The sequence below is a fragment of the Bombus terrestris genome, chromosome 13, assembly GCF_910591885.1.
Source record: "Bombus terrestris chromosome 13, iyBomTerr1.2, whole genome shotgun sequence".
In the NCBI taxonomy this organism is placed as follows: domain Eukaryota; kingdom Metazoa; phylum Arthropoda; class Insecta; order Hymenoptera; family Apidae; genus Bombus; species Bombus terrestris.
The window spans coordinates 6,299,742-6,323,348 of record NC_063281.1 but is presented as its reverse complement, the minus strand read 5'-3'; the positions used below and the strand labels follow the sequence as shown (position 1 = coordinate 6,323,348).

At 32.1% G+C, this 23,607-nt stretch overlaps 3 protein-coding genes and 1 long non-coding RNA gene across 16 annotated transcripts; 3 read left to right on the top strand and 1 right to left on the bottom strand.

The window, feature by feature from the left end:
* Positions 1-432: 432 nt before the first annotated feature.
* On the top strand, positions 433-5,224 carry LOC100649044 (structural maintenance of chromosomes protein 5). 2 transcript variants are annotated; one of them, XM_048411362.1, is made up of 15 exons: positions 433-451; positions 890-967; positions 1,050-1,377; positions 1,442-1,780; positions 1,905-2,033; positions 2,111-2,318; positions 2,404-2,535; positions 2,613-3,137; positions 3,213-3,342; positions 3,412-3,658; positions 3,762-4,169; positions 4,245-4,472; positions 4,545-4,724; positions 4,785-4,880; positions 4,959-5,224. In XM_048411362.1, the coding sequence occupies exons 2-15, from the start codon at positions 909-911 to the stop codon at positions 5,106-5,108; spliced, it is 3,159 nt and encodes a 1,052-aa protein (XP_048267319.1). In that variant the 5' UTR covers positions 433-451; positions 890-908; the 3' UTR covers positions 5,109-5,224. The 2 variants fall into 2 exon arrangements, with proteins under 2 accessions (XP_048267319.1, XP_048267318.1); XM_048411361.1 differs by lacking the exon at positions 433-451 and adding an exon at positions 591-741.
* A 2,193-nt stretch (positions 5,225-7,417) lies between these two features.
* On the top strand, positions 7,418-20,213 carry LOC100647040 (abhydrolase domain-containing protein 2). Its single transcript, XM_012315380.3, has 7 exons — positions 7,418-8,370; positions 13,794-13,966; positions 14,835-15,002; positions 15,493-15,679; positions 15,769-15,967; positions 16,050-16,200; positions 16,277-20,213. Exons 1-7 carry the CDS (start codon positions 8,216-8,218, stop codon positions 16,444-16,446), a joined length of 1,203 nt encoding a protein of 400 aa, XP_012170770.2. The 5' UTR covers positions 7,418-8,215; the 3' UTR covers positions 16,447-20,213.
* LOC105666387 lies at positions 9,628-20,587 on the bottom strand. Of its 12 annotated transcripts, none has more exons than XR_001099256.3 (6): positions 13,424-13,799; positions 12,631-13,354; positions 12,395-12,555; positions 11,899-12,116; positions 10,357-11,820; positions 9,628-9,867 (listed from the first exon to the last, which is right to left on the bottom strand). It is a non-coding gene; the product is annotated as an uncharacterized LOC105666387 (long non-coding RNA). The 12 variants fall into 12 exon arrangements; XR_007226160.1 differs by having other exon boundaries at positions 11,899-12,004; XR_002308285.2 differs by having other exon boundaries at positions 10,357-10,728; positions 10,816-12,555.
* Positions 20,588-20,675: 88 nt separating this feature from the next.
* Positions 20,676-23,335, top strand: LOC105666388 (adenosine deaminase 2). The gene is made up of 4 exons (XM_012315381.3): positions 20,676-20,897; positions 21,246-21,837; positions 22,041-22,364; positions 22,790-23,335. Exons 1-4 carry the CDS (start codon positions 20,690-20,692, stop codon positions 23,175-23,177), a joined length of 1,512 nt encoding a protein of 503 aa, XP_012170771.2. The 5' UTR covers positions 20,676-20,689; the 3' UTR covers positions 23,178-23,335.
* The last annotated feature ends 272 nt before the right edge of the window (positions 23,336-23,607 follow it).

The window sequence follows — 23,607 nt, the reverse complement described above, 5'->3', positions numbered from 1 at the left end:
TGTTTCGTTTATGAAAAGTACTATGATAGTGGAAACATTCGCGTTAAAGTTACTCACTAGAATAAGTTTATCAATTCAAATTATATCTTTTGACGTCATTACTTTGTGCGTAGTTTATGTGTCAGTTTCCTGTAGTTAATATTATGACTAAATATAGTGGTCTGCTATTTGCATTATAGTTTGATAAAAAAATCATTTTCTATTGCTGTAAAGAACATACAGTTTAGAGTTGGAAGAAAGACGAGTTCAGACACGTTTAAATAAGTTTGTCATTTTTTATCGCTTATATATACGCTATAACCATTCTATCACAATTACACATAATTTAATTATTTTGTTATGAATATATAATCAACATAAATTAATAGTAAAGGAACTTCGCAAATTTTAATAAATAAGTCTGTAATTTCTTAACAAATTGTACAATATTAATAATATTGTATAGGGAACTGTAAGTACTAATCATACAAATATGTATTATTCGTATATAATTTTAAAAGGAAATTATATTATTATGCTTTATATTATTATTTTAAATAAATATGTTTGCATAATTTACATATATTTATGTAATTCGCATAATGTTTATGATAATTGTCTACTACATGTTTAAACTGGTTCAAACATAAACAACTACAAGTTACACCTTTGAATAGTTACATTTTTTGGAGCCAAATGCATTTGTCTTAAATAGGTTATGTTTACTTGCCACTGAAACCTCTCGTGCAACTTGAAGTATAAGTAAATAATTAGTAGAATTCTATGAATTAATTTTAATGAGATATAGTAATTGCTATTTCTTATGTTCTGATAAGAACATAAGAAACATCATATAATAATTGCTTGAATAGTAATTTCTCAATAATGAATTCATGTAACTTATTTAAAGGTTTGTACAAAGAAACATCATGAATAATAACGATATTGATAAAGGAATAATTACTTATATTTATTTAGAAAATTTCGTGTGAGTACTAATTAAACATTCTTCTTTAATTTTTATAAAGAAATAATAGCTTAAATATGTATAAAATTTTCTTTTATTACAGGACTTATGATAAAGTTTGTGTAAAACCTGGTAGAAACTTAAATGTTATTATTGGCCCTAATGGCACTGGTAAATCGACAATTGTTTGTGCGATTGTGCTTGGATTGGGAGGTAAACCTACCACCATTGGTCGAGCCACTCATGTCGCAGATTATATAAAAAGAGGATGTGAAGAAGCAAAGATTGAAATTCATCTTAAAAATGGAAAAAGCAACGATATTGTTATTCGAAGAATATTTAACAAATGCGGGAAATCTTTCTGGTTCCTTGATAATAGACAAACAGGTATTAAAGAAATACAGGAACTAACAGCAAGTCTTAACATACAGGTATGTGTATATAAAAAAATATTCATTTGAATAAAAATTACTTTCACTTCTTTTTAATTTTCAGGTAGATAATCTTTGCCAATTTCTCCCACAAGATAAAGTACAAGATTTTTCAAAGATGAATGCACAAGAATTGTTAGAAAATACAGAAAGGTCTGTTTGTAGTCCCATTATAGTCGAACGTCACAAAAACTTGATACAATATAGGATAGACCATAAGGATTTAGAGAAACAAATTGAAAGTAAAAAAAAGTCGCTAGAATCGAAAACTCAGATTTATGATAGTTTAAAAGAAAGTGTCAGTAGTATAAAAGAAAAGAAATTAATAAAGGAGAAAATTTTACATTTGAAACAGAAGAAAGCATGGATACTATATGAACAAAAACGTAAAGAACTAGTTAAGGTAGGAATACAAAATTATAAAAGTAATGGTTATATGATCATTACATCATTATTTGGTTCCATATTTTTATGACTCAATCATTACTTCATATATGTAATTAGTTTATAATTGCTAATATTTGCAGTTAAAAGACATGAAGAATGCTGCACAAGCTAAAGTGGCACATTTAGAAGCGGAAATAAAGCCTGTTAATGACGCAATAACAGAGATGAAGTCAGAAATTCAATCGCTTCAAACTTGTCTTTCAGACCATGTAAGATCGCATAGTTAGAATAACAAAAATATAAATATAAAATATAAATATATTCTATGTTTTTTTTATAATTTTAGAAAAATAAAGTCAAGATCAAAGATATGAAACTGAAGAAAATGATGGACAATATTGTAGACTACGAAAATGATGTTAAAGATTGCGAAAATTCATGCAAGCAAAGAATTCAAATAGAAGAGGCCCGAGATCACGACATTGATATTGCACAGAAACAAAAAAAAAAACTTGATAACGATTTATTACTAATGTTGAAAGATATTGGATCTGGTTTGTTCTATTCTATTTATGATATATTTTGGGATAATATATTTTAAGACAATATAAAATTTTCAGAATATGTTATATTTTACAGAAGAAATTTTAGTGAAACAGCGTCAAGAAATAATATCCGACATAGAAAAGAAAAGGAATATCATTAATATGTTAATAAGCCAAGCTTCAGAATCAAAACAAAAAGAAGACCAGCTAAACCTTGAAATTGCATGTAAATTTTATTCAAATTATTTTATTTTATTAAAATTACTTTTGTTGCTTTTAAATATAATAAAATACAATTTTCAGCTCAAGAAGCAGAACTACAAGCTCTTAATATCGGAGCAAAACGATTACAATTGTTAAGGGAGAGAAGTGTTGATACATATAAAGCAGTGCAGTGGCTAAGGGAAAATCGTAACAAATTTTCAAATATGATACATGAACCTATATTACTTAATATAAACGTGAAGGAAGCTTCCTACGCGAAGTATTTGGAAAATATCATTCCATTTCGGGACATGATAGCATTTGTTTGTGAAGATAAACAAGATATGAACATGTTGTTGCATTACTTAAGAGACGAGCAGAATTTACAAGTAAACGTTGTACATTCCGATCCTGCGAAAGATGTTTCTATGAATCCAATTGTTCCATTGCAACACATTAAACAATTTGGCTTTACTCATTACTTAGTATCGCTGATTGAAGCTCCGAGCACCATTATGAAATATTTGGTGTCTATGTATAATTTAAACAATATACCCATTGGAAACAATCAAGTTGATGATAACATCGATCGTATACCTAACAATATACGTTGTTACTTTAGTCGTAAGTAAATTGATATACGTTAGTATATTGCAATGAATAGGATTGAGATCATTATTTCTTAATTTTATTTCTTAGAAAATAATGTATATATGGTAAATAGATCTAAGTACACTGGAGAAAAGTCCATCGGAATGCAACCAGTATCGGGTACAGGAATGTTATCTATTGTGTTAGATAGATCAAGAATGTTAAACATTGAAGAAAAGTTTGTTGATATTTTTATTTGATAATGTTATAATATTTTGAATAAGTCATAATTGAAATATTCTTCCAGATTGAAAATATTACGAGAGAAGAAAAACAAGGAAAGTAATAAACTTAAACAGCTTGATGAACAAGTGCATGAACAAAATAAAGAGTTAGACAAAATAAAAGCTACCAGAAACAAATATCAGCAAGATCTTCAACAAATACAAACTCTGAAATCTAAAATATATATAGTGGAGAAAAAAGTTGTAGATTTACAAAATGGGCGAACCACTGTTGAAGAAATAAAAAAATCTTCTACTAAAGAAATAAAGGTTCTATTAAAGATTAAATTTTTGTATTATTAATTAAATTTAATTAATTTTTTGTATTATTAAAAAAACAATATATATATGTATGTATTTATAAATTCCACAGAAAATTATGGAGAAGCAAATAAAAATATATAAGGCATACAATACTGAATTAGTAGAGTCTGTTGAATGCATTATGGACAGTGAGACAACCGACTATGTATTAACATTGCGTAATCGATCTTTGAGAGTGAAAATAAACAATTCTCAAGATTTAAGAGAGCGACTCAAGGAAGCAGAAGATAAAGTGAAGCAATTAGGCCAGGAATTACAACCTCTGAAGTATGAAGTACAAAGAATATTTAATCAAGCATTGCAAACTACCAATGGTATCAGTGCCTCGGACAGTGCGTTTGCACCCATAAAAAAGATATTCAATAAATTGCCGCCAACCATAGAGGAAATTAATAATGAATTGAATATCGCGCAAGCAAAAATGTTTTGTATGGGAAATAATATAGACGGAGAAAATGTGAGTTTCAAAAGATTACAGTTAAATATGAGTTTGACAAATAAAAAATGAATTGATTATTCACTTTAATTTCAGATATTACAAGAATATGAGCAAGTAGAACAAAATATAAACCAATTAAAAGATTTGATTCAGAGCAAAACACAAGAATTACAAAAAACTACACAAAATATAGAATTGTTACGAAAAGAATGGTTAACGCCTTTATCACAAACCATTGAAAAAATTAATTCTAATTTCAGTATGTATTTCTCAGCAATGGATTGTGCTGGTGAGGTTGTATTGGCACAACCAGAGAATCGTGTAAGTTACCATTAAATAAAATAGATGATATACTTATTATCTGAGAACTTAGAAAGATCTCAATGCTTACAGATGGAATTTGATCAGTATGGTCTCAAGATTAGGGTAAAATTCAGAAATACCGACCAATTACAAGAATTAACAAGATATCATCAAAGTGGTGGAGAAAGAGCAGTAACTACTGCTATTTATATGATTGCACTTCAGGAATTGTCAAGAGTACCATTTCGCTGTGTTGATGAAATTAATCAGGTATTCTTATTGAATTTTACATAATTAGCGTTTTATTCTAACATTTCTGTTTCATCACAGGGCATGGATGCTGTAAATGAAAGAAGAGTATTTAATTTGCTTGTGAAAATGACTGGACGAGCAAATAGTTCTCAGTATTTTTTACTCACACCAAAGGTAGTGTATATTAATCATTCTCTATACAATTATACAAATAATTGATCTAATAATGATATTAAATTTATTTTTATCTAGTTACTACCGGATTTACAATATTCAGAGACAGTGATGGTCCATTGTGTGTTCAATGGAGCGTTCATGATCAATCATACAGAATTTGATACTGAAAAGTACTGTGAGTTCATTGTTGGGGCAATAGAAAGAGAATGTACGGATGACGATTGACGATTAAAATGTTTTGTTATGTCTAAATACTACATATACTATAATGTTTACGTCGAAAATGTAGTTACACAGAGTATTATAGGTATATTTTTCCGAATATTTGAACCATGAGTGAATTCTATGAAAAAAAAAATATATATATATATATTTTTTTATTGATACTTTATCATACAAGTATCTGGTCATTTTAGATGATTATTATTCACTTCCTCCCCTTCTTCTTCTTCTTCTTCTTTTGTGCTTCAGGCCAAGGGAATCCTCTACACTTCAATACATCCATAATATTATGGCAAGTATAATAAGCATTTTCCATGACCTCTTCATTAAAGATATCCATAGTAAATTTTGCTCTTCCTCCGCTCTTTCTTGATCTTTTTGTTCCCTTATTTTTACCACCATTGTTGTTCTTGCTGTGCTTGCCATTTCTACCCTTCTTTTCATTCTTGCCATTATTTTTGGCCATTTTCTTTTTACTCTTTCCTCGCATCTTATCCTTCAGTTGGATGAATTAATACAAGTAATTTCGTAAAAGATGATTCAAATTACAAAATAAAATTCTATATCATTTCTAAGCATCTTAATGACGAGAAACATCGCCGAGTTGTTATATCATCCTATATGTAAATCGTTACTAGATACGCGGTTATTTCAATAGTGGTTGCTATGACACAGACACATATACACACATCGATAATTTCAACTCTTTTACGACGATGTATTTCAAATATATGAGAATTATGACGTAAAAAAGCATGTGCGATCGTTTATCAGTTATATCGCATAATATTTCCGTTGGAAGCAAATTAAAATTTAAAGTATTGGTTTTTCAATGAATTTTTCAATTATGGAAGTGTCATGCACTCATTTTAAATTACCTCAAGTATCACTTGATAGTACCTGTTAATCATCAATCTTCGTTCATTTTTGCAAAAACATTTGATATATCATATATAAAAGATACACTTATGGACAGTTAAACAAATTGAAGTAACAAATTATTCACGTTTTATTATGTTTTGTAAACTGATTGAAATAAGATAACTTTCATAGGCTAAAATATTTTCCAAGATGTGAATGATTTAGATGACATAAAAAAAAATCAGCAAATATAATATATTTTGCAAAAATTAAATGTTATAATATGGTATATCTCAATCTGTTGTGGCTCTCAGGGTAAGATACATGCATAAAACTTGCGTGGCAGTCACTGCGTTAATAATTATTAAAAATATTTTAAGATACGAAGCTGCGAAACTAACCACTCCGCACAACGCGATTTTTAAAACTGTGCAACAATCGCATTTTGTGACATCGACCCGTAAAATAGAAATCGTTTCCGCATCGACTAGTTATCGAAGTATCGATCCAGCTAATAGACCGAACAACCTTGACCTTAACCTTAACTGTGGCCTAAGAATTCCTATAGTGAATAATATAACGTAATAATATAAAATAATATAATATAATATAATATAGTGAATAATATAATATTATTATCAAATAATATAACGGGTCAGTGACACGATATTTCGCGATTACCTTTGTGAATCGTTCGCAGCCTCGAAAAAGATCCGACCGTGCTCCGAAAACGCGAATAGAATCATTTTGCCGTAAGGGGACAATGTACGGACGTCCTTATCAAAGCATAGTCGCTTTCCATTATTCATGTGTGAGAAATATAAAAATCTAATTATATAGTAATTGTGAGGACATTCATTTATTTGTTCGTTACAGTAAGATATTTTAAAGTGAAAACTATAAGATAAGGTAAATATCATCAGATTTAGAATGATGGAATTAGATACACACACTCAATTAATAAAAATAATAAAACAAAATTGCTTCTTTCAAAGAGAAAAATCGTACTATGAAATTTTTTCGTAATTTCACCACTTACATATAGTAATTTTAATTTCAACATAACATAATTCAGTAAATTATACTCGTAACAATTTTTGTTGGCATTGAATTATACAGTTGAAGTGGTAAATGATGGAAGTGAAGATTCTCAATGTAAATAAAAAATATTGGTTTAAAGTTGATATATAGTGACTACAAAAAGTATTCGCACATACCCTTATTTTCCAATCAAACGATAAATTATCAGGTTCCGTATTTCATTTTCATAGTATCAAATTTTTAAAATCCTATAAAAGTACTACTAAATGGTACAAAATTTAATATACTTAAACCTAACTAATTAGTATGTAAATACTATATTACAAATATAGTGATGTGCAAATACTTTTTTTTTGATACTGTGTATGATTTTAGCTGTTCCTAACAATAGCCCTAGGTATTAAATTTACTTATTCTAGCACTTACAACAATTTACGTTCTTTTCCATGAAGAAATATATTTTTTACTCTCTGGATACTTGACATCATTTTCTGTTTAAACTCTTCAGTTATAGCCAACATTAAAATTTATGGGTAAATGTTACATGCAAAAAATCAAACCCAATTTCTACCTTGTACCTGTACATTTAACAATATATTTAAAAAATTATTACGCGTAACTTTTTTGAGAGGAGTAAAGAAAGAGAGGAAAGTAGTGCCACAACGCTAGTGGGATTCTAAATAACGGCGAATGCGAACTAGCACCACGAATCAGCTGCGATTCGCGGCATTCGAAACACAACTCTCTGACCGTATACGTATGTACATATATATAAGCAGACCATCTGAAAATTTAACTTGTGTTTTGGAATCGTCTATCTAGCTGGGTCTGATTTTTGGTTCTGTTTCCCATAATCCGAATCGAGCTTTCGACCGACGCGGACAGATGGAGGTTCCGTGAACTTAACTATGTGTACATATGTATATTGATAGGCACGCGCAAATCGACCGTCAAGTGCCGGTAAAACAAACGCGGAATACAGTCGCATACAGTCCTCGCGACGAGTATTACGTATTTTGTGCATCGCCGACTCAGTGACCGAAGGTCCTTCGTAGTCCTTCAGCATACATACATATACATATATCATTGCACAAGGGAGCAACCAATCAACTTAAACATTCCTTTTCGTACGTCAATATCCATTCGGTATTGGCGTGGAACGTAAAAAGGAAGAAATCGAATTTTTGTGGCATAAGCAACGGAGAAACATGTCCACGGCGCTGTTAGCCGTGTTCGCCGTGATCCTGTGTATCCTGTTCAGGATATTAAACGTAAACAGTGCACCGCAGAAGCCATTGATCGTCTGTCAAGATCAGTCATTCCTAACGACGATCCTTAAAATCGCTCCTGTCATCACAGAACCGTAAGTTTTTCGACGATCTTTCTTTTTTTATTTCATCTATTATTTCACTACTAGCAAAACTCCAGGTTCTGAATCTTGCTGCATAATGTTCATGGGAGAAAGTGAGGTTAGGTTAGCTCGATACGCCGGATATTTTTTTTGCGTACATACAAATAAGTAACCACACGTGACAAATTTTATACAATGGACCCTTTATTTTTTAATCAGATTTATATTTGATAAATTCTCGATAACGGAATGTCTCGAATACGATTTATCAATCGATAAGCCCGAAAATTCGCGAAACTTACCAGGCACGATTGAATGGTAAGTTTTATTTTAATCGTTTAGCACGGGCCTGAACTAGTTTTCACTAATAGACAATGACCCTCTCAATTTACTTAATTACATCACTTAATACGCGTTATAGAAAACTTAATGTCAACCCCGTTGTACCATTCCTCTGATATCTATATTTTATATATTTTGTAATCTATATAATATAGATAGTAAATCAGTACGTGTCTCTCGTACAGTTTGTCATTCATTATTTTATTAGAAAACTGCAAATATTTATGTATTTTTTCTATCTAACTTCCATTTTGTAAATTAAATTTACAAAAATACGAGTGTGCAAAAATATCCATAATCTAGTTATTAATAATAAACACCTGTATAAATAAGTTTTAGTAACCTTATATTGTTAAATACACTTCTTGAACATAAAATGTGTCCTCATTCACAAAAATGGAAATACAAGAAAAAAAAGTTTAGTAATTTACTTCAATTTCTTTGTGCAAATCTGTATTAACTTTAACCAGTTCCTTCGAAGTAATGTGCACTTTAAAAGTAATCTTCCGCGATAAAATAATTGCTTATACATCGTATACATTTGTGTACATTTGTGTATTTGTCGTATAAATTACTGTAACATTTATCCAGAGAAGTATCTCACATTGTTAGACATCTACAAATCAAAATACATGTAAAATTAAAATTTCATCTTGAATAAATCTCATTGAAATTTTGGACAAAATTGTCGTGAGAAGAGGTAAAGTAGATAAATCGAATCGAGATGATATAATTCGGAAAAGGATGCAAATAATGTAATCGTTAGCATTGTTCTATCATTTTTAGTATTGCATAATGTCTTGTTCTGCTCTTGGCTATGACCTCACTGGATAAATGGCTTAAGTATGTTTGCATCACATTTATCAGAATATTGCAACGAACGCTACACATTGTTGTTGAGAGCTTATCTGAAATTAAAGCAAGTCGTACTCAAAGCGTCGTTTTATTAATACAAATGTCTGTGGAAATACACAGACAAAGAGTGGAATAATCCAACGACCGTATCTGTAAAGAAAATAATTTAAATTACGGTTCATATCGAAATTTTCAAGGAACCGATAATTCATCGATCATGTTCTGGATTAAAATAAAAAAGGCGTATGCAAGTTGAACTGGTCACTTGTATATCCAAACATGAGCTCGCTGGAAAAATGTAGCAGTTCTTTTCTGAAAAAAAAAAAAAAATGATTCACCGAAACGGACGTATCAGAGCAAGTTGAACGTTCAACGAGTTATCATTGCATGAGATTTATGCATAACTTTCTACGTATTTTACCGTAAATCGATTTTATACATTAAAGAAATCTTGAAAATATTTATATCAAGACGCTTTTTAAATGTCAATATTTCTGAAGGAAGATTACGTGTAATAAACAGGAAATAATTACAACAGGGGAAGATCTCTTAAATAGTTCAGTTCAAGAAACTGAAAAAAAGAGCGATTCCTCTGTTCTATTTTATTGTTAGTAGAATCGTATTGTTATATACGTTAGGAGACTTATTTCTTATGTTCTACGAAAGACTTAAACCGCAGATTGTAGCGTGCAAGAGAAAACGTAATTTTTCATGTAATCGCGACCTTATTAATTCCAAGAAGAAAAAAAAATTTCATATATTTACATATGTATTTTTAGAACTTCGTGATATGACACTCACCAAAGATTGCATTGGTTTCATATTTTTCTGCGGATGCAAATGCTTCCCGTGATATCTTCGATTCCAGAAAAGCCGACGTTGACTAATAATCAGCTATTTAAACGACGCATTTCCATAGAGAGACTTCCTTCACTTTATCGGGTGATCGCGTTTCTTAACAATTTCGTTGTGTTCACTTTTACTTTTGTAGAACGAAATCCCTTTTCGTAATGGTATGCATTTACATACTATGGAATCATCTTCAATGGCAGAGTTTCACATCATGCCGATCGAAAGTCGTTCCAGTGATCGAACCCTGGTTGAACGAGTTAATTTCCGAAAGATAGACAGGAAATTGATAATTACCTCGATCTTCTCAGCGCCTTCCCTTTCCTGCAAACCGAATCGTGTACATACTGAATTCTCAATTACTATTGCACAATTTGTTTCTGGTTATGTGGATTTAACGACTATTGTTACATTCCAATTTCAATAAAATCCTTGTACGTATAAGTTATAGATATTGTGGATAATCGTCAACTTTCTGCGTTGGATATTTAAACTTCTGCACTCGGTGAAACTATTTCCTTTGATTAAAAAATTGTGACATATTCTTTGTCTTATCTCTTTCTTCTAATTTTTTAGATGAACCTCCTTCGATGAAAAATGATGGCGTAACATCAGGAAGAAATTTTAGTTGGTAGAAAAGGATGTTCGCTTTTCGACAATCTTAAATCGAACAGAAATTTTCCAAAACGATAAGATGTCATTTTCGTGATACGTTTTCCCGCGAATAAACAGTCGTCTACATTTATCGCCCGATTTTGATATGTAACAACCTGTCGCACGAATCGTTATCGCAACACATAAAAAAATAAAAAGCGAACTTAATACCCGCCTTTGATCGATTATACGCTGGCCGTGACTGCAAGCAACAGCAAACGTTGTAAAACGTACGGAACTTCTTTACATACGAGTACGAGGAGAAGATTGATAGTGAGAAACGTATAATTCCTTCCATTAACGGCCGTCCAGCTTCTAATTAAAAATTTAACGACCTGTCTTATTAATTATATTCGTGTGAATCGTAAAAGCCCTCTCTGTCACCGATCACGTGATTGTTTGCGACCACTTGCTAAAAAGAATTCTTATAGCGAAGAAAAATATATCTCAAGAGCAATCTCGTTAAATCGTAAATACATAATTCTATTTATTTAATCGCAGGAAACTTGAAACACTTCACGAATGCATATTCATAATTTAAAAGGGACAAGGAGAATTTCACCTTTTTCTTCGATCAATCTGTGCGCGACAGCGAAATTTTACTCTGTTGCGTGACATTCTGAATTTCATTTGCCTCAACACGCAACAGAAAGTCGCGATACTTTAATCGTAGAATGATTTTTGCTCGTTGTATCTTTGATTTGTCAACGATGATTATCTTTATGAGTAATGCTACTTTCCAGCACCATTATTATTGAGCTTCTAATTAAACGATAGGAAATTTTAAACTGCACTAACTCGTAAAGAAAGAAGAAAAATACTTGGTCTTGACGTACTTACTGTTGGTCGAAGAGATACGACGAGATTGTAAATTAATACGTTACATGGTGACACACGTTGATCTAGTCGCACGTATACGTACGTAGTTAGTCGCTGGAATCTCGATCTGCAGAAGTCATTTATATGATTGGCATATGAGATTTCTTTGTAATATATATGCATCACATGAAAAGTAGAAAATCGTGTATTTCTAGAATCCCAATTTACCAAGCTGTATACTGTAAACAATTTTTTCAAGTATATTGCAAAGAAAGTAAGAATCCTGAATTTAATGATATAATTCTAAAAAATATCCTGCATCCAGTATATTCCTTTATATGTCACCGATGGCTATTTCGGTTGTTGAATCATACAAGCAAACTTTGATGATTTCATCATAAGCATTATACATATCTCTTCCACCGACGGTATAACACATACTTATGACGTGTTGATATTGAAGAATGCTTCGCACGTATCTTATTAGCGAAGAAGTAATTAAAAAGGAATGTCGAACCTGTAAAATTTTCCTTACGTTCGCAGCAATTGGGCGTTCGCAAAGAACGTGGCCTTTATTTTTCCTCAAAAGGATTGTACATTACCCACTGAAGTAAATAGAAATCGGTGTAAAATTTTACATCTGATCTACTTTGGTTCGTAAGGTCGTAAATAATTCCTCTGAAACAGTCATTGTCCTCGTTTGAATACGTACTCATTATACAATATGTCCTCATTGTACAGTTTATTTAATACCTGGGTGATAAACGTAGGCATTCTTGAATCAGGCTACGATACCCGTAAGGAAACCTTTCCACAGGAAAATAATAACCGCGATCTTCTTTGTCGTGCCGTTAACAGGCCAGGTTATATTTTCCACGAGTACTGACTGCTTGATGCCAGTAATTTTTACGGCTTCGTATATGCTCCACTGATCCACTAGCGATTCTTTCTTTGTACGTTGCAATGAAGAAGTTTAATGTTTCGCTGTCACGTTTAACTTCGCTTTTACTCCCGGTAAAAATTGCGTAGAATTGCTACGAAAGAAGAGAAACATACTTTCACGTGCGTTGAATGGTTGTTTCCTGGCCTGGTAGAATTGAAGAATGAATTAAACACGAGTCTGCGTGCACATAGTATACCATAAATCCAGATCAACGAGTCGAAAAAGAAATTGAGTTGCACGGGTTAGTAAGTCAGAGATGTACAAAGTGTGGAAGAAATTTTACGGTTGGTTATTAGCCGCATATACTTATCCCTAAAATAGTTTATGGCTGCTTTCGAATTACCACCGTGACCTGTTTTCCATCTTTTACTACAGTGATTAGTAGTTTTCTCAGTTTTACTTTTGCTTATGATTTTTCACGTTTCAAAAACTACTTGAATTCTTAAGACATAAAAGCTGCTTAAGTTTCTTGATACCGCAGAGAAGTAGTGGTTTATGATTAGACTGCCCATGCATGCAACAATTTTCCTCAAACTGAATACAAAATAGATTAAATAGAGATCTACCAAGTATTATAACTCTGCGTGTTTTGCTTTTACTTACTACGTGATTTCTAAATATTCCCTGTTTCCTCATGATGTTACGAACTATAAACTGGTAAACAGTAAATTTAGAAGAAATAAACTATATGTAAACATCGGATAATATCATTACACAATAACAAGGGAAACGAAGTGCTCTATGTAGGTTTGTAACTTCATCGGAAGTAGCTTTGAGATGTAAATCGTTTGTCAACTCGCTACTTATGAACTTCGATTATATTTATTACGAGCGCCTTTGAGATGTAAATCGTATCGCGAAATTGAAAATGCATCTTGTGTAAGATTTGTTTGCTTGGAAACTAGGTGAAGTCGCCGTTCGTGATATGTTTCAATGATAAAAATATTACATCACGCTCGTTTATGTATTTCAGGTACAATCCAACAAGGCTATGGGGTTTCAGTGGCCATGTACAGACCATCGTTCACAGTATTATTGGTCGCGTCCGTTGCCCTTGGCCGATTGGAGAACGAGTGTACATAGGACTTCCGGATGAGACCACTCTCACTTACGATCTTTATCAACCACTAACTAACGACTACGAAGGTCGGTTTCACTGAAAATCTTGAATCACAAAAAGATACTATGAAAGATTCATATTGAAGTTCTATTGGTTGCAACTGAAAGAAACTGTATAATTTGCTAGTTCTCTTCGCTTATCTTATGTTGAATATGGATGTATGCATCCGTAGAATGATGTAATAGAACAGTAGAATACAGTACGGTTATTTGTATTGATGATTGAGTTTTAACTAGCGTAACTTCGACTTTAACTTTCTTTGATCATTTAACTCTCGCACTTGCAGCTTAAAATTCAATAAAGATTAAAGATTGAAAGCGCTATGTCTAAAACAAAGGATAGCCTACGAATCAATACAGTCCCCTATAGAAATGCAAATCATTTTGACTCTATCGTACCAATTGAAGATTAAAGAAACCTTGACCAGATAGCTTGCTGTAACACGGTGTAGATTAAACAGTTTTCGCGATTTTGAAGCGTGTTATAATTGATAAACTTGCGATATAATTAAAGTTAACGTTTCTTGATAAAAAGATAAGGAAGCTTAATAAAACTAATAAAGTTTAATGGTCGAGTGAAGCAATCTATACGTATATCTCTACGATATACATATATCTATCCAAGCATAGATAGATGATATTTTACATCATGGTATTCTTTGAATATAATTACAATGAATAACGTCAATATTTAGCATACATATTAAGCTTATGAAGAGGTATCTGTTGGTATAACAATATCGACATGTTAATGAGTCATTAAAATATTTGAAGAGTCTTTGACTTGCATCCAAAGGAAGGAAAATATTAATTTGTTTTAGAAATAAGAATGAACCTCTGTATTCTGCATGTATTCTGTATTTGATATAATATTTTATATTTTATTTTACTACAGATGATGTAACAATTGCCATCTGTCCTGGGATTTGTAATAGTTCCGAAAGTGTTTATATCAGAACTTTCGTACATTTTGCACAGTGCCATGGCTACCGATGTGCAGTACTTAATCATGTTGGAGTCCTTTCTAGTGTCAAGATCACTGCACCGCGAATTTTTACGTACGGTACGTATATATACGCAAAGCATATTATTATGGAAATACTAGTACGTTTATACTATTACCAAGCTAAATTAACGACTTTACGCTCTAATCATTATTTACGTGCATTTTGACCTTGCAATATTTTTTATGTCGACTTTTATTTATCTGTGTTCAATTTTATTATTTTTTCTATTTATTGTTATCTTTATCACTGAAGAAAGTATCACGTATCATTGTTAATTATGAATTGTATTGTTTTATTGATCTGTTGATCGATGAAAATATTACAGAAGAAGAGAACGATGCAGAGGATTTTTTTTCTATCTTCCGAAGAAGTTGTCTGGTATAACTTCCAGTAATTTTTAGAAGAACGCTATTTTTATGTGGTTGTCTTGAATGATATATATTAATAGAGCCTACTTTGTGAGAGTCTGAAGGATCTCAAGAGGTTTAATCGAGATGGTGTTAATTGAATTCCTGATTGACATTTGGCTCGATCTGCATATTACAGGTCACACCGATGATTATCATACGATGCTACAAAGTTTGATGGAGAAGCATCCGAATACAAAAATAATTTGCATTGGCTTTAGCTTGGGCGGTAATCTTGTGACCAAGTACTTAGGAGAACGAAAATCGAATAAGTTAGCCAATATAATTGGTGGCATATCTATTTGCCAAGGGTATAATGCTATCGAGTAAGTAGATATCATTTTTTCATAAATAAATTTCTTACGAAAAATGATTTACTCATAGACTTCTTGCTTTCTGTTCAATTTATGTATAGAGGTACAAAGTTCCTACTTAACTGGCAGAATTTTCGACGTTTCTACCTGTATATAATGACAGAATCTGTGAAGAATATTATACTTAAACATAAAAATATCTTGTTATCTGAGGAAGTTAAACAAAAGTATAATCTAAACGAATGGGATATCATCTCTGCTGCAACTTTACCGGAACTTGATGAAGCATACACTAGAAAAGTAAAATATTTCTTAACATAAATATTATTAAATATCAATTTATGTTTCAGTTATATTAATTTGTACATTAATTATTGTACAGCTCCACAACTTTAGATCCGTGAAAGAAATGTACAAGTGGAGTAGCTCTTTATTCTATTTAGATAACATTACGACACCTATGGTATTCATCAACGCATTAGATGATCCCATTGTACCTGAGATGTTACTGGAACCTATCAAGGAACATGCCAGTGTGTACTAGCAATCATTATGCATTTATAACTCATTACAGTTTTATAAACAGTTTGTATCATTTTTCTGTTTCAGGAACTCATCCAAACACGTTGTATGTGGAACTGGCTCACGGCGGACATTTGGGATTTTATGAAGGTGGTCTCCTGTATCCAAACCCCATAACATGGCTAGACCGTACACTGGTCTCTCTCGTAGGGTCTCTCACATTAGCACAAGCGGATAAATTATTGAAAGCCTCTTAACGCAATTTAATTTCACTATCATCATTACTTTGTGAGTAACGCATTCTTAGCTGTGAAGCAGCAACAACTCGTATTTGTGATCTTATTTAAAGATTTTAAATTTGAACTTGATTCGAGCATCAAGAAATTACAACGCATACATGTTAAGCGTGAAATCAAGTGTACACAATTTCGAGATTCTTGGGATGCTGTTCATTGTAAGCGCGAATTTGAGCAAGCGAATTGAGTTTAAATTATATTTCTTAAGATCGTCTTGAAAAAGTATACATAGTTTCGATAACATGATTGGAGAAAATTGATAAGAAAGTTTCTACAATAGTAGCATAACGTTTCAACGTTAATTTATATTTTTTCGATACCTTGGCTATTGACGCTTCATACTCAGGGATCTTTGATAAGTCAGCTTGATAAAAGGATGTCATTACAAAATTGTACACTGAAGACGGTTGGCTTTGGAGCCGCGTTAGAAATTAATAAAAGCTCGATTGACTGAAAATAGGGATTCGAATTAAATTTTTAAAAGTTGTAAAAAGAGAAAAGGAATGAATCAATTTATGTGTAGATTTTGGAAAACCAACAATTCTATCAAGGATACTGAGCACGACACTTCTAAAATATGCATAATAAAGAAAGCTTTGTTCCCTCAATAATGGAATCACTTGAATTAATAAACTACAGGATTTATTTGTGCATTACACTATAAGTATATGGATCGTTTCATATGATATACACATCTGAGATAATTCTATTACTATATATAAATATTCGTTGTTTGTTTATAACAATAACAGATGTGCTACTTTGCATAAACATATCTAACGTATATTTTTTATACATTTATCCAGCATCTTCGAAGCAACATGATGAATTGTTGGACCCAATTTATAAATCTATATTCTTCTTATGATAAAACATCGACAACTGTTACATATCCTAATAGGCAACCGGCTGAATAATCCTTAGGAAACATTATCTTTTCATTTTTTATAACACGATATTTTTGTTATACAGTTGAAAATTCTTTCTTAATTGGTATTTTAGATGCTGCAGCAATCTATAATCTTTCTCTATATCTACATGATGAGTGCCATGTACAATCTTCATGAAGTTTTATCCTAGCGACTAATAAAGATGCTCAAACATAAACCAGAATAATATTTCTTGAATGATATATCTCGTGTTAGAGGAAATGTTCATTTTTAATGTTCGAGGTAGTAATTCATGTGATTCCATATACATTGGGCGAGTAAATTCGATATTTGAGCAAATATTACTACTTTCTATTTCACTGACTGATTGAGATATATCTTGCAAATGTTCTAGAATAAATTCTTCAAAATTCTCAGTTAATGGTACAAAAAAATATTAGAGACATTCTTCTATATCATTAACAAAAATATAGAACATAAATAACTCAAATGAGATGTCCTATATATTACAGCCAAAAATATGATAATTGCATGGGACGGAGTAAATTCAGTGAATGCTTACGTGACGTAAGAATAATAAAAAAAATAAAATAAAATAAAAACAAGGGTTATCGAACTTTAACCTAAAAACATTATATTTACATATCTTCTTTCAATAATGTGGGGCAGATATTAACCCATTGGGGATAACGTCTGTGCACTGTACGGAGTATGGACTCCCGTTTTGTTCCCTGCAGCCAAAATCCGTACGGACCATAGCGCCATGCGGGCATTTTATACATCGCATCACTTTACGTATATTGCTGACACGGTATATTTTTATCCTAATTGTGATTTCGGATTTTGTCTAGAAAATTATGTCACACTGTACTAGATTAATAAGATGACAAACTAATTGAGGAACTTATATCATTAACTAATTTCGCAAACCAGATGTGTTTCAAAGATGCACAAAAACTTGATTCATTCTTAATTCATCTTAGAAATGTAAGTATATATTGCAAAATATCGATCGCGCATGAAAATAAATCGCGAATCTTGCGGTATCTTCGATGGGTTAATTTAGACATAATTTATGACAAAGACAACATAGTAAACACCATTAGCATGAGACACATACATTAAAGAATATATTTTTTCTATAACTAATGTATATGTTCGTCATCTTTTTGTCAATTATTTATCTCATATGCATTTTCATATTAATGAAATTTATGAATTTATATATCATAAATTGCATTTAAAATAAAACGCAAAAGAATTTTGCGTTTTACCGAATATTAATACCTTTCTCCTATTTTTTGTTTTTCTGACAAAGTAACACAGTAAGAAGTTATGCTCTACAAGTATATAATTGATTATAATTAAACTATATTATTTTGCATAAAAAGATACTCAAGATAAAATTACTGACATTTTCGAATATAAAAATCTATAATCTTAATTTCAGTTCTTTATATTCTGGACAAAAAGATACAAAAGATGTTGGTCCAATTATAATATTCTTCACAAACTTAAACGTTAATAATATTAAGGTAAATCATCGAAATATCGGTCTGGAACAATTGAATGTATTCTAACTTTCTATGAATATCGTTTGCGATCGTCTATGAGCATTTTCATGAAATAACACAAGACAATAATGTTACTGATGCACGTTCGTGCAGTGAAGAATCTAGGTGTAGAATTACTTATATATGACGATCACGACTTTAAGTTATTTATTTCTAGAACTTCAGCGTGGGTGCAATTATAGTTGTTAGATATTTAATAATCATCGTTTTGTTATTATTGATATATTTTGCAATCATAATAATATATTTAACCTTGTATATATTGGTACTAATAAAACTACGAAGGTTTATACCACATTGGTATACGACATGCATGTGTCGTAGTTTTTCAACTATTTATAATATACGATCTATCGAGCAAATGGAAGCAAATAAATTATTGTAAATAACCACAAAATTTATTACCATACGCGCACATTGATTTCGCAAAATTTTGGCAATTCTTTTTAATAACGTCCCATTTGCAATACAACAATCGTTCCATAGCAAATTGACTTAACAACTCTTTATAAATAAGGGTAAATAATGAATATGAAACTATTACGTATATTTTAGAATGTGATTGACAGCTGAGTATTTATGTAAACACGAGGTGCTTATAATAGAGAGTGCCTTAAGTTATGTTCTGTTATTGTGATTCTTTGATCACCTGAACGAGGATTCCTCATAATAAAAATTCATAATAATTTTTAGTGGATCCTATAAAAAAACTATTTTTCGTTTATATATGCTCTGTGTAACTCGTTGATATATTAGTAAGATAACGAGAGAGGGAATCTTCAACGAAGCTAAATGATTTTGCGAGGTTGCTGCGAACAGTTTGTACTTTCGCTTGGCGAATTAAGCATTTACAATCTGTCGATTGCAGTTTGTAACGAAATAAGTTGTCTGCACTGAAAATAAATCGTTTCCACGGATAGGTATATGCTTAATAATTTGTGTGGCAAATCCTCGTGTTAGCATTTTATGTGTAACTTTGAAACTGTTGGATTGTGAGAAATTGAGTTTATCATTTGTATAGTATTAGCTATACATGGTGCAATAATTAATGTATTTCTTAAACATGTACTTACATATATTGCACATGTATATTGAACAATATTTTGCATACAAGAATACTTTTCTACGTGATGTTTATAACGAAATGAATAACTATCTATTTCGAAGTCATCGCCCTGCGTGTAATTTAATTCAAGGATACACACGATATAGTGTTATCGAATGATTATTAAAAGAGCAATAAACATACTTTTTGCTTCATTAATTACAGTGAAACAGTATGTAAAGAAATTCCTCGCCCCGCCCAAAAGAAATATCCAATTTTTGGACTAATCGATAAATTATATCGTAAAATTTATCACAAGAAGGAAAAAAAAAGTTTCAAGTCTCTCGATTATCTCAACGCTTTGAATTATAATTGAGCCCCAAATATTCCTATGTTACAAATTTAAGTTTATGCGACGTTAATTAAAAAAAAAGAAAAAGCAAACAGAGTCATTTCATACCGAAATCTAAAATGGGAAAACAAGTCCGAGGCGCTGTGATTGGAACGTTGATAGTTGAACAAACATCAACCTTGTATATTCAATGCTTCTGTGGAAGTTATTACCGATGGTAGGAACCGTCGTGGTAGAAAAGATCAGTCAGTAGAGTGCAAACAGTCGAGGCGAGCGGATCGCTGGTTCTAGCTTTCCTGTGCAACTGATCAGGGCAGCATTCGCCGGATATAGATCAACGATCATGAAGGAATTCATTTTTCCATTCGTAGTATTGCTTGCCTACGCGGCCGTGAATGTCGCCTTTCCACGTATTAATTACACAATCCTACGGAACGAGATACTGAAGTACGAAGAACGACTGATGATAGGCGCCAATTTGACTCTAAACGACGATGAAAAGGCCGCTAATAAAATCCTAATGAAAGCAAAGAAAGAAGAATTGAATGCTGGTTTGTTTGCTGTTTAAAACGTTCATAATGTCTCGAAACATTTTATGCTTCGATTGATAGATTATACGACGAGATAAAAACCTCAATTCTATTCAGCTTTGCGCGTTTAATTTGTAAATAAACAACATGATATCGGTAATCATTGGAATCTTATTATTCAACGACTTTACGAATCGATGAACTGTTTGTCTCTCCTGGACAATGAAAATCGTCTGCTGATCCATTTTTCTTTGTTTTCATTCTTATTTTCATTGTCTTCGGGGGGAAAGTCGCGCGAATCGAAATAGTCTTTTATCGCCTCATTTTTTTTTGTCTCCATTGTTTTATAGATCTACTAAATTCTCGCAGGTTTCAAGGATCCTAGTCAATATGCCCCTGCACGGAACTTCCTCGAAGCTAAGAAGGACATCGAGAGATCGAAGGTCTTCCAACTGCTTCGTCGCATGCCCAAAGGAGCGGTACTCCATGCACACGACACTTCTCTCGTTAACATCAATTACTTGTATCATAACATCACATTCCGCGATAATTTGTACGTCTGCATCGTCAAAGGAGCCGTTAGGTTGCACTTCTTCCGAGTACCTGACAAATCATGCGACTGGCAGCTCCTAAAGAAGGTACGCGAAGACCCTAAACAAGGGCCCCAGGTGAACGATATGATCAGGAGCAGTATGACGATGGAGTGTGACAATCCTGCGCTTGCCTATCCAAACGTTAACAAGGCGTGGCAGAAGTTTACGAACATATTCTCGTTCATCAACCCCTTACTAACGTATAAACCTGTTTACGAGGATCATTTCCTCAAAGGCTTAGAAGAGCTATACGAAGATAACATAATGTATCTTGAGCTTAGATCCACCTTGCCAAATTTGTATGATTTCGATGGCACGCAGTACCAACCAGAAGATTTAGTCGGTATCTATGAAAATCTCACTCAAAGGTACTTTATTTTTCTTTCTATTTGTAGAAAATGTAGCAGCGATCATACTATTGATATTCTTTATCATGTGTTTATTTTGATTAAATCGAGAGATCAAGATTATCTGGGAAATATTTAAAAAAAAGCAAACGCTTTGATAAAACTTAAGTAAACAGAGAATGAAGTCGTGACTAATTACCAATAAATAACTTTACTACCTGCAGATTCAAGAAGGAACATCCGGACTTTGTAGGAGCCAAATTGATATACGCCCCAGCGCGATCTGCTGATCATAAAACAGCAGAATATTATATAAAAACTTTGAAAAGATTAAAAATGCTGTATCCTAATTTTGTGGCTGGATTTGATCTGGTCGGACAGGAAGATTTGGGACACACGCTTGAGTATTTCGTAGATTTATTGAAAACCGTTGAAGGGCATAATATTACTTTCTTCTTTCATGCAGGTGAAACGAATTGGTTGGGAGCTTCTACCGACGAAAACCTCGTCGATGCTATTTTACTAAATACCAAACGTATTGGTCACGGGTAAGAAAAGTTTATATTAAGCGAAATTTTATAATTGCTGTTAATGAATAACTATATATTAACAAAGCAATTAGACATCCTAGTATCTAAAGATATACACTATGATCTTTTCATGTAATAAATTGTTTCGTATTGATTAGGATATCTCTAAAGATTAAACAAATATCGATGAAATCTCAATAAGAACTATTTATTTCGAGATATATTTGAGGAATTTGAAAGTCCTTTCCCTATTGAAGAACCCCAATCTAGTAATAGATATGCACAGTATCTTACCTATTTTTCATCGCTTATCTTATCATTTTATCCGAATTCTAGAGAAAAGCGAAAGATTACAAATATAAAAGAGAAAATTTTCAAACATTGACGATCTATAGCATAACTTTCAGAAATTCTTATTTCCATTTTGTATAATTTTTATCTAGATACGCGCTGACCTCTCATCCCTTCCTCCTGGAACTCGTCAGAAAAATGAATATCGCTATCGAAGTAAATCCGATCTCCAATCAAGTTCTGAAACTTGTCGATGACCTCCGAAATCACGCTGCTAGACCGATGTTCTCTGGAGGATATCCAATGGTGATATCCAACGATGACCCTGGATTATGGGGTGTAAAGGGTCTCAGCTACGACTTTTACGAAGGCTTTATGGCACTCATGTCGATGCACGCTGATCTCAGAAGTCTCAAACAATTGGCATGGAACTCGCTTGCCTATAGTACTCTGCATGACTCTGAGATGCAGAAAGCGTTACATATTTGGGAAAGAAAATGGCAGACATTCATCAAGGACATAGTATCTGAAAATTATTAAAACCACAAATGAATAAACGAAGAATAACAAGGATTTGATTAACTATTTATAAATAATTAAACAAAAAATGACACTAGTTTTTTTCAATAAAATTTGTAAGAAATAGATAATCCTTCTTGTTACTGAAATACAATTTAAACGATTCTGTGATTGATTAACGGTTCGCAATTATTATCACGCGTACAATAGTACGTTTGTTAATCCGTGTTTCACGCATGACCGCCTCGAGCATTACTTAACGCCAACTGATGTTGAATTGTTGATAAAACCAGTTCCCTGCATAATATCTTTCATCCAAAGATAAAGCAACGCGATTTACGCGCCACGGACATTTCTGTGAGTTCTTTACGCTGATACGCGATTTAATTTCATTTAAAATCCCTTTTCTTTTGCTCACGCGACCGTATAATTAAGTCGACGCTGCGCATTA